Source organism: Stegastes partitus, unplaced genomic scaffold (assembly GCF_000690725.1).
Source record: "Stegastes partitus isolate 25-593 unplaced genomic scaffold, Stegastes_partitus-1.0.2 Scaffold221, whole genome shotgun sequence".
Lineage (NCBI taxonomy): Eukaryota > Metazoa > Chordata > Actinopteri > Pomacentridae > Stegastes > Stegastes partitus.
In genome coordinates this window covers 314245-326228 of record NW_007577952.1, presented here as the reverse complement: position 1 = coordinate 326228, position 11984 = coordinate 314245, and the positions used below count along the sequence as shown (strand labels likewise).

The 11984-nt window shown below is 40.8% G+C and overlaps 1 protein-coding gene across 2 annotated transcripts in view; it reads left to right on the top strand.

Annotated features, from left to right (window-relative positions):
* The first annotated feature begins 2427 nt into the window (after positions 1-2427).
* Positions 2428-11984, top strand: part of nrxn2a (neurexin 2a) — a 78583-nt gene continuing 69026 nt past the window's right edge. For both annotated transcript variants that reach the window (XM_008281066.1, XM_008281067.1), the window contains exons 1-4: positions 2428-2529; positions 8036-8465; positions 9201-9584; positions 10451-10654. In XM_008281066.1, the coding sequence (XP_008279288.1) occupies positions 2428-2529; positions 8036-8465; positions 9201-9584; positions 10451-10654 (1120 nt within the window). The remainder of the gene's footprint in view (positions 2530-8035; positions 8466-9200; positions 9585-10450; positions 10655-11984) is intronic.

Genomic DNA, 11984 nt, shown 5'->3' with positions numbered 1-11984 from the left:
CGGTGTATAGATAATGGATGGATGGATGGAATGAATCCCTTAAAATGGCGTAAGTGTTACTCTACACCTTTGCCTCCTTTAGTCTGTGTGGATCTATGCATATGCAAATTGGCCTGGGCCTCTCTCCACCCACCCCCTCCGCCACTCACCTGCAGTTTGAGCAAACCTACTCACCTTCAACTCTCCTCAAACACTGTAAAATTACTCTACGTAACACAATGGCAAGTTGTAATACTGGAGTAATCTAGGCAGACATGTTTGAACTGGAAACTGATTCTGCAGAAGCACAGTGATACGGGTGGATGCTGTCCTCTGAAAGCAGCCTCTCAGTTGTTCCGAGGGTCCAGTCTGAGACCCACTGCCAGGCTACTTTTAGCTCCTGTGGCTCCGGGATGTAGAGCAGCCTGCCAGAGGACCTGAGTGGTCATGGCCATGTCGTTTGTTTTCCGTTCCATGTCTCTCCTGCACTTTGTATGTGTGTTCCATGTCTCTCTTTTCAATTACTTCCTGCCTGCTTATTGTTCCCACCCATGTGGCTGTCCTATTGTTTTCACCTGTGTTTGCCTCCCATGTGTGTGTGTGCGCCATCCATGTGCTCTGTCTTTGCCGTCCGTCTGTGTTCCCAGCCACAATTCTTTTGCCCACGTTCCTTGTATCATGTCTTCATGCATTTGTGGGCCGTACCTTGTTTAATTAAAACCTCTTTGTTTCCTGACCCGGCTCGGTCCCGGTGTTTTCCAGTTTGCCAGCTCGGATTATTGTTAGCCTTTGCCTGCTCCCTGTGTTTTTGTTTGTTCCCTTGGACGTTGGTTTTGTTGCATCAGCTTTAGTTATTAAATCTCACCGCCTTTTCTTTTTTGTTGTTGTTGTTGTTGTTTAAAAAGAACTGCCTCTTGTGTCCTGCATTTGGGTCCTCTATTGAAACCTTGAGATGTGCAGAGAATGTGGATATTATAGAAAAATAAAAAGTAAAATTCACCTTTTTAGCCTGACTTTTATCTGTATCTTTGGACAGCTTTTGTTTTTATAGTCATATATTTATATATTTCAATTAATTTCAGTTAATTAGATCTAATTGAAAGCCCCACCCTGCATCTTGTTGGGATTAGTTCCTCAGGTTTGTTGTGTTTGAGAACCTGGCTGTTTGAATCGTGTTTTTGAGACTCATCTCTACACTGCAGATCATAGGCAGGAATGCTCAGCCATGCTGTTGTCTGCTTATTTTACTCCTCACGTGTCTTCTAGCATATAAAAAAAACAGCATATGGACAAGGTTCAAAGCTTGATTTTCATTTAAGAGGGGTCTCCAAAATAGACTGATCATGATTTCCACATTTTAAATGATTTTTTTTTTATGTGTTTTTTAGCTCCTCTTATCCGCTTAAGAAAAGCTCTGTTGAATTTGACTCTTTCATCTTTCTCTTTTAATTGAACTCATCGCATTCTTGTGTGTGATCTGTAATATTCATGCTTCCTTAAATATGTCACATTGTGCTTCAAATATTTTTTTGTTTAGTGAAAAAAAATCCCTTTTAATCATAAAAAATGTATAGGCTAAAAGATGAGACAGTTTTGTTTGCAGCATCGTCCCACTGCATGTATGAAATGATTGGGAATGGTCGGAGCAATCGGAACAGATAAGTGAATCTTTGAACATGATAACATGATGTCCCCAATTGGAGCTGTCTTTTTTTCTTTTTTTTTTTTTGCCTTAGATGCACTTTATCATATTCAGTACAATTTGCAAAAAATAATATTAGCTTCTCATGATTGATTTTCCTGAAAATTTGAAAAAGAAAAAAAAAAAAAATTAAAATCCCTCCACACAAAGAAATGGTAATTGTTTTCACTTATTACTCCTAAGTGGGAGCTGTTACATTTGTGCAGTAATACGTGTTAACCGTAGGCTTATTGTCATGGCAACAAGCATATCATTTTTACCTCTATAGCCCTGTTCAGCCATTCATTTCCTTTCTCTGTGTACTGATGACACTGATATGAGAGTAATCTTGTTGTGCCGATGCCAATATACTAGTAATGTAGCCTGCCATCCTTATATCTTTAATCTCAAATTAATTGAGTATACTGTAGCATTCATATTGCTTTGGAGCCAAATCATCAGTGGAAAGGATATTTATGGTATATTGACTCCACGGCTATCCTGCTAATATATCATAAACAGGGATCAGCTGAGATTAGTGAACCCTTCAAAGCTGTTCTTGTAATTGACTTCAAGATTCAACATTAAGGCGAGCTCAACCAGAATCAGAAGAAATGAAGCATGAAATAATTAGGCCAGTTCTTTCTGTTTGAATAAAAATCTGTCTCCTTATTTTTCCCCTCGCTCTCCCTTAATGGTTCCCCTAGGTGACGATCTTGGTGGACGGGATTCTCACCACCACCGGCTACACTCAGGAGGACTACACCATGCTGGGCTCTGATGATCTCTTCTACATAGGGGGCAGCCTCAACACAGCTGACCTGCCAGGCTCCCCGGTCAGCAACAACTTCATGGGCTGTCTGAAAGATGTGAGTACAGCCTGACCTCGGTCTCAGCAGAGGACTGGAAACACTATCCATCCCTCCTTAGATGGCACTAACCCCCCCCTTCCTATAAGCGGAGCATGTTCTGCGTATAGAAAATCACCCCTCACGTTTGTATTGATTCTCCTCGTTGTAGGATGTTTGAAGGAGAAACTTTTAGCTGAGAGGCTGTGCTGTGCGGAGCATGTGCATTTATAGATTCCTTCGGGAATCCCTTTGAGAATGCAGCGCTAATATACATAAGAAACAGATGCGTCTCGTGTTCGTTTCTGAAACGCAGCCGGAACCCGGTTTTCATCACTACCGCTTCTTCCTTTTTTTGAAGCGTTTCAACTCCGGCCTGCACCTGTCACATAGATTATTTTGAGCAAGCAAGTTGAGATCATGTACTTAGCATTAGCAGTTGTATAAACAAAGCATAGAATTATGGGTTAATGCTCAATTTCAGCCCGGTCTCACAAATTTTTAATGAACTCATAAAAAGCAAATGATGTGCCACGTCCATTAAAAGTGGGAGAAATGCTTTTCCCCGCTGCCCAGGAAGTATTAAGAGGAGACGTGATTAAACAGCCAGTGGTAGTGGCACCGACGTGAGGGTGGCAGATTTTCTTTAGGGCCAATACCCAACTCATACAGCCGAGTTTACTTCTGTCAGAGGCGTTTACGTCACAGAATATAAGACCATTTATTCCGTAATTGCTTATAAACTGTTATTAGGCTCTGCTACTGATCCCCATTAAATCCAGCTGCATGGGATTCAGCGGGGAGTACAATGCACCAAGGACAGAACAGACACATCGCTTAGATATGGGATATACAAAATGCGCCAAGCAAATAGAGTGGAAACAACCTGACTAAGCTAGTAACAGCAGCGGCAGGTTGGAGCGAAGTATAACGAGCAGCAGCTTCATTATGTGCGAGAGTGAGAGCTTGGCAGTTTGTAAGGACTGGCATACAGTCTTGTTAAAAGGAGATTAATGATTTAATATTGTTGGAGACTGTGCGTTTGACTTCAGTGCTCTGCTAGAACTACCATGAAAAGATTTCTACTTCTTTCGGTTCTGCGTTTTTCGAGTTGAAAAAACTGAAGAAGAAGTTGCCAAGTCCTTAGTCCAGTTTATGCAATCACAGAATGTATTAACGGCGGAGAAGTGAAATCTTTAGACCAGTTTTTGTATTTGTGTCGAAGTAGTCTGTGTTTTAAAATTCAGTCAGATGCTTTGTGCATAGAGAATTTAGAGATATCTCAGATTTTCTAGCTATGCATGGTAATGTTGGTCGGTCAGTTTGTTCCTCCACCAAGCAGAGAGTGGAGGTGGAGGAATGTATTAAGTGCTGTTTGTCTGCAGGATTACACAAAAAAAACTGCCTTGCTGAATTTCATGAAACCCGGTGGAGAGGTGGAACATCAACAAAGAAAGAAACCATCACATTTCAGTGCAGACCTTTTTTTTTTATCATTATTATTATTCAAAATTGCAAAAATTAGCCTTGGCAGAGGACTGCTGTGCTCTTTTGCAGTCGTTGTCCAACTGAAATTCTCAACAATTATTGGATGCATTGCCATGAAACCAGACAGACATTTGCTGGATGAATCATATAGACTTTGATCCCTTGACATTTTGTTTTGTGCCACCATGAGACTTGTGGGTTTCGAGCGAATAGTCTCAACAACTATTGGATAGATTGCTGTGAAAAGTTAATCAAGGCTCCCGGGAGACAAATTCTAATGACTTTGGTGATTAAAATATGACTTTAGTGAGTGAAATTTTCTGCTTGACCAATACTTTGGTTTCTCACCAAATACCAGCGAAACTAATGACATTCCCATCAGCCTTAGCTCTACTTTGTGTTAAGTGCTAATTTACAAATGTAATAGTCTAAACGAAGGTGGTGAACATGGCAAATATTACCTGCTTAACATCAGCAAATTACCATTGGCTCTGTGAGTATGTCAGCATGCTGATATCAGCACCTTCTCAAAGCACCACTGTGCCTGAGTGCAGTTTGTTTTACTATTACTTTTCATTTTACAGCCTATAGTCGACACAATCTACAGATATGTAATGTTTTCCATTAAACTCGGTACAGACGCTCTTAAAATGAATTTGTTTTTGTTATCCTATCGGCAGTATTTGTTAATGAAGTACATAACATAAAGATGTTAAAGCACTCAAGCATTCACTGAATGATTTTAAATGGACTGTCTGCATAATTACTATGCAGTCTGCATCCACAGAAATGAAAATCAGATGTTATTTATGGACAGGTTATTGTCCCAGCACCACTGCCAATGCTGCAACCTCCGCTCTGTGGGCGGTGTGACTGGTGGTGGTGTTTAAAGCTACTACTGCTGTGCGTAGTCACACAGATGTACGGTGGGCATGCAGGGAGGGTACAAGGGGGAGAAAGAGTTACAAGGGTGCCCCCCCACCCCAAAAAAAAAAAGTAATGAGAGTGAGTGGTGACAGAGGCAGAGCTGATCAAATGGCATCAGCCTGCCAGCAAATCCGGCAGCCAGGTTCAGAGACGTGTCAGTGGAGGACAGAGCTCTCGAGTTCGCTGATGAACCAGAGGAACGAGTGGTGAATGGAAGTTCACACTTACATATTCATCTTAACCCTTGTGGGAAAGAAAAGTGAGCATTGGGTGAAATATTTATTGTGTAAGCAGTGTGTCTTTTTCAGGAGATATCGGTCTTATTTCACTGAATGCAGAGAGTTTGGGCCATGACTAATCTCTCTAGACGCTGCATGATAATGGATGTGAGCGCCGCTGTGTAGAGGCCATCAGGTTCATCAGGTGCAGGAAAAATAATGGCCACTTCCAGATGAATGTCACGACTGCAACAACAAGCAGGGAGAGATGAATTTGTCTTTGAAGTCACCAGTTTATTGGACTGCAGTTTGTGTGCCCACAGGATATCCCACACCGCATCATTAGGTTCCTGTACTTTAATGCTTCAAAGATTGCACCCAATTTGGTTATGAAGAATGTGTTCACGCATCTGTTGGCAGCGGAGAAGGTCTTCATTCTCATACCGTTGTTATTCTTCACTACTTGAGCATAAAAGACACGGGGACTTTGTCAGTTGACGCTAGAGGAGCTTTATTCTTGTGTTTTGGGGATGCTCTGTAATCCATGTCACATACAAGAGGCGTCTGAATTGGTGAAATAGGATTCCGCTTCCTGTATTGTCCTTTTGGCTTATATAATCGCCCTGCAGAGGTCACAGTGTCTTTTTGTAGCCATCTGTGCATTTTTTTCGTGGTGTCGCTACTTGTAAAAACTGCTCGCACGCTGTCCCCTCTTTGTTTAAGTGACTGCCTTGAATGACCGTCTCCCCGTTTTAAAAATTGCCTGTTACACTCATTTTTCGATGGTCAGTTTCACCATCTGATTTCACTGCCTAATTAGTCACACTGAGGCAGTGTGAAGTGTGATATTGGCTCAAATTGCCTCTCAGCTCTGCTGTTAGTCCTCTGTGCAGTGTGGTGTGTCACCTCAGGCAGTGACTGGTTGCAGAGTGATGTGGCAGATAACAGTGGGCTTGGGGTGACTTACAACCGATACAAAATGAGACAAGGATTTTTGTCTCCTGCTGTGCATATTGATGAAAGCAGAAAATAATACAGCAGCAACACAAAGGAGCCCACACAGGCACTCTGTCGAAGTGTGCTTTCACTTAAAGCAGGGTGTTGTATATCTAGGATCTTGTAGCCAATATAAGCAGGGCTGGGTCAGACTGCTTTAAAAAGGAAATCAGTAAGTGAATACAAATTACATGACTGTTTTTGTAATTAGTAATGCAATACACTGGGTTAATAATAATAATAATAATAGTAATTAAGAGGTCATCCTAACACTTTTGGATTTAATCAAAATTAAAACTGAGCCACAAAATGTTGAGTTGTACACGTTTTTTTTTCTTTAGACATCTGAACTTTCTTTCAGGGCAAATAAAATGCATTTTCCTTATTCGGGATTTCCAGTTGCTTAAATCAAAATGCTTTTACAAAAGCAGTGCTGGCACAAAGTACATTTGAACTCTGTGTGATCTACAACATGTGGGTTGCTGTTTCTTTTGTGGATGTTTTTGTTGCTGTTTTGTAATCCAAGACCACATAGAGGACTTTGCTCCTGTAGCGAAAGAGGAGTGCTGGCTGGAAATGTTCATCTTTCATCTTTCATTTTTAATGTAAATAAAAATAGAATAAAAACTCCACTATCCATAAATTAATATTTTAAAAAACAGCAGCTAGTAAATATTAGTCAAAACTGGCAACCTGGGGGGAGTAACTTCCTTTAATAAACTAGCAGAGTAGATGTTCTTGTGTTGCACAATGTTTAAAGATGTAATTAACTAATCCATGAAAATATCATTTAAATGACTAGATTCTAACTATATAACTAATGTAATCGTCTTACACACTCCCAGTTACATGTTATCTGTGGCTACTTACCCTGAGTACGAGTGAAAAGGCTTCAAAGGTTGGTTTTGTATTTCACGCTGATTCCTGTGATGCAATTTATCAAATGTAAAGCAAACGCAAATGGAACATCTATTATACATTCATGCTCCCAATGCTGCAAAATCACATTTTCTTTTACCATTCTTTATTCACCATCAGGAGTCCATGTTTACAGAATTTACTTCTTTAAATAAGAAATTGTGTGTTGTGCTTGTAAAGGATAAAGTCTACCTCTCTTCCACCCACCATCTCTGCCTGGATTTGATTTATTTATTTCTCTCTCAGTTCAGTATAAACGCACACAGTTTTATTTATTTTTTATCACAGTGTAGGTGCGATGTTTGTGATTCTTCCGCTCCGAATTTAAGATTATTCGGTCGGACCCATTGTACATTCTTAAATGAGTCAGCTAAATGTCTAAAATGTAAATGTTTGCATTTGCATCTAAATCTAAATGCGTTTTCCAATTCCACGAGCGTTTCAACTCGACTCCGCCGTCTTGTTTCCGTGTGATAATCTCGTTGTCGTTTTGAAGTTAATGAAGAAATTTTTATGATCAACGTGAAAACATGCAGATTAGAAACCAGGTAGGAAACAGAAAGAAAAGAACATTCGGTCCCACAAGTGAGTTTGATGATCAGTAAAAATACAATGTTTTCAGTTCTACATGCTTCCTCTGTCTCTGCAGCATGAACAACCTCAGTGAAGCTAAATGTGGTGGATTTTATAATTTTTTAATGTATTTTTTTTAATAACACATCAAGTGCATCCATTTAATGTAAGGTGCCAGTTAACTTGACATATCTCTTGAAACGCAATCAACATCAAATCATCAGGACATTTTCTGTCTGAGCTCCGAGCTCAGGGATGATTCAACACGTTGTCTGCTGCGTGCCCTTGTAAATGCCGCTGTGTCATATTGATTCTACTATTTATTGATGACTAATATCTAGCCTTTGCACTAAATGCATTCCTCTTTCCAGCTGTCATCTCACCACGACATCTCTCTTATTTATTAGGTGGTCTACAAGAATAATGAGTTTAGACTGGAACTGTCACGGCTGGCTGAACAGCGAGACCCTAAGATCAGTATCCATGGTGACCTGATATTCAGCTGCGAGAATGTGGAAGCCCTGGAGCCGGTCACCTTCGACACGCCGTCTGCCTACGTGACATTGCCCAGGTGGAACACAAAGAAGACGGGCGCCATATCTTTTGACTTCCGCACCACAGAGCCCAGCGGCCTGCTGCTGTTCAGCCACGGCAGTCTGCAGGGTACGCTGCCTGATAGGAAGCCTCGGGCCGATTTCTTCGCCATAGAGCTGCTGGACGGATTCCTCTACCTGGTCATGGATATGGGCTCTGGCAGCATCAAGATGAAAGCTAGTAACAAAAGGCTGGATGACGGCGAGTGGTGCCATGTGGACTTCCAGAGGAAAGGCCGCAACGGTAAGATAAATTTGTGTTTGCGAAAGCAGGGGAAGCCTTCTGTCTCCTTCTGTTACCGTGTGTCTCTAGTTTTAGCTGTGAAGTATAAAGGGTTCCAAGCTGTGAAATCACCATATGCCAGCATGGATACAGTCACATCAGCTCGCTCTGCCTTTTTATTCACTGCAGTGAAACATGCATGCATATTAGGTTTTAATTACAATGATATTTTTAGTGGCTATAATCTACGTATGACATTTTGAAATCTGTGTTAACCTATTTCACAAGTGGCCAATTATACAGTCACCCAACTCAAATTGGGAAATGTCTGCCTGATTAGTACAATACAAATGTCTGCCTTGTTAGTACAATACAAATGTCTGCCTTATTAGTAGAGGCCCAAAAAATGCACTTCCTTCTGTTTCTTCCTTCCAGTATCTATAAATACCTTTCCTTTCTTCTCAAGCAGGATAATGTGACAACGTAGATTTGTCATTTGTAATTTTTCACTTTTCCAGAGCAAGTTTTAATTTCCACTTCTGCTTACAAAATCAGCTCGGACTGGCAGTGAAGCTTTTTTAACTGCACTTTCAAAAAAAAAAAAAAAACACAAGCAGACCGGTGCCCACTTCCTCAATCTCACAGTTTGTTCTTGTTTCTCACTTTGCACAACCCACACACACCTGTTTTCCTTTCCCTTGCAACAAAAACCTTGTATAAGTACAAGTTGACTCACTGTTAATGCCTGCCCCACAGGCTTTATCTCCGTGAACAGCCAGAGCATCCCCTTTTCTGCTAATGAAGGCAGCGAGATCCTTGACCTAGATGGGGACATGTATCTGGGAGGTTTACCTGAGGATCGCCAAGCCCTCATGCTCCCCCCGGAGGTGTGGACGGCTTCCCTCGGCCTCGGCTACGTGGGCTGCATCAGGGACCTCTTCATTGACGGACAGAGCCGAAACCTGTGGAGGCTGGCCGAGGTTCAGAGCGCCACAGGTGTCAGCAGCCTCTGCACCAGGGAGACTCATGTCAGGTGTGCCAGAGACACATGTGCCAACGGTGGACACTGCAGAGAAGGTTGGAACCGCCACATTTGTGACTGCAACAGCACCGGATACCTCGGTCCCAGCTGTGAGAAGGGTAGGAATTTCTAAGAAGAGCAGTTGTGACTGGGGAGGATGAGTGATTTTAAAAATGCTGTTGCAAAGCTTTTAACACACTCTGGCTGGTATTTTATTTATTAACTTAGGTGTGTAGTGGCTAAAAGGTGCCCGCACAGAGAGAAACTATGTAGATACAGAGAAAATTCATTATCCCGCCTTAATACTCAGGCTGCCCAAACAATAATAATTTCATTTGCAACTGCAGTATGATCATACTGTATAATGTTATATCTATTCAAATGAGAGCCGTGCTCTCAACTCCAAATACCTCTCCACGTCTGCAGAGCAGTCTGGTGACAATGACGGAAAAATGGAAAATTATGTTGTTTTTCATTTAAGCCCCTCAAAAGTAAATTGCAGTATTTTCCTACAGAGGAGTGATTCATTTAAAAAAATTCCGTATCATGAGGTTGCCAGTGCTATGAGTGTTTCATTAGAAATGCAGTGGTGCTTCGGCAGAGTGATTCGGCCTGAATCACTCTGCATTTACCATGCAGATGGTTTCCACACAGAGAGGCCAAATTACGCAGATCCATTGGCAGCTAATAGTATGAGGGATGTATGAAAATCCCCCTTGTATTGCACTATGATGGGTATAAATCCTTCAGAAATTTGATTGCTGCTGCAATCTCGCCACTGTCTTTGTATGCTCCAGGCTTTTTCTGCCATCTGGTGCGACTGATGAAAATTGCAATCTAAAATTATATCATGCAGTACCCAAGATAATCTCAAGCAGAATTCAGGTTTCATTCCGTAAATGCCACTTTGTGTTTCTAATTTAGCTTTGTGATTCCCTCTGGGGTGTCGGTGTCTGCTAACGCTTCCTATTCCTGAATCCCTCAGAGGCCACCATGGTGAGCTATGACGGCAGCATGTATCTGAAGGTGCTGCTGCCGAGGACGCTGCACACCGAGGCCGAGGATGTGTCCCTGCGCTTTATGTCCCAGAGGGCCTTTGGGCTGCTGATGGCCACTACCTCTCAGCAGTCAGCAGACACGCTGCGCTTGGAGCTGGACGGAGGCAGAGTGAAACTCACTGTGAACCTGGGTAATGCCGCTGCGGCAAATATGAGCAGATAACATCACTTGACCTTTCAGGATGTGTCACCTAGACAGATATCTCAATATATTTGTGTTGTCTGAGGCTCTCCCATACTCATCTTCATACACAGTAGCTACAGTTGCCTAAAAAAAAAAAAGAAAAGCACATCCCTTGGTTGTTCTGCATGCTGCTGTAATTTATTTGCATTTTTTAAAAACCCTGTGGTGGTTGTGTCAAATTTATCCAGTGTAGCTGTATTTAAGTGGAAATTAGTGAATTAAATAAAGACTGGTCACTTTAAATAGCAGTTGTACTGTAACAAAGTGGAACACAGTTGGTGGATATCCTTTCATGCAGCTATGCTTTGATTCGCTTTTACCAGGAACTGAAAAACCGTTTCAAGTACTGTATTCTTTTCTAATGTCATCTAGTATTAAAGACCAGAAAATTGTCACCTTAAAAAAATATACCTTCTATATAAACTAATGTTAATCAGATGTTTTATAGAAAGATCATTTGGAGTGTTTCTCTTATGCAGTTTATGTGAATATTTAGATATTCAGGAAATATGCTTATTTGCTTTCTGGCAGAGAGAAAATAATACCAATCTTATGTAAGACAAGAAAATGGGTGTATTTCCTAAAACATTTGCTTTAAGTTATTTACGATTTGCAAGAGTAAAGTTACCCCCTTTTTGTAAAAAAAAAAAATCATGCATTCTTTATTGTTTTGCACAAAGTGACAGTTTAGATAGAGACAGAAACATGTAGATTAAGGAAAAAGCGGACAGAAGATATTAAAAAAAAAAAAAAAAGAAAGAGTCCTGTTTTGTTTATAGGGTAACCAGCAGACCTCTACAATCCACAGACGGCACACTTTTTGCCCAATTAGATTTTCATACGACTTTGAAGTACCATAGAAAAGCTAAGCTTAATAATGTTTTAAGAGTTTTGTTTTCACAATTTTATTGAAAAGCTTGTAGTGTAGAAAAAGACACAGGGGCAGAAACATGGGGAGACAGAGGGCCATGACATGCAACAAAGGTCAGAGGGGGTTAAATTATATGCACCTTAACAATGTGACTACTGAAAGATCCTAAAATGTGTATTTCTGTACACCAGTAAGAGACAAAAATAGTGTTTTCCATGGATTACATATAAACTACAGAATAAGAACGTACAACTGAGTAAAAAAAAAAATACAAGAATTTTGTTTTAAAATCAAACATTTCACTTTTAAGTAATTTGTAATTACAAAAGCTCTGAAAAAACAAGGGGTTTAGTGCCTTTTAAGCAACTGTATGTGTGTATGTATATTCTGCCTTTTCTTTCTCTGT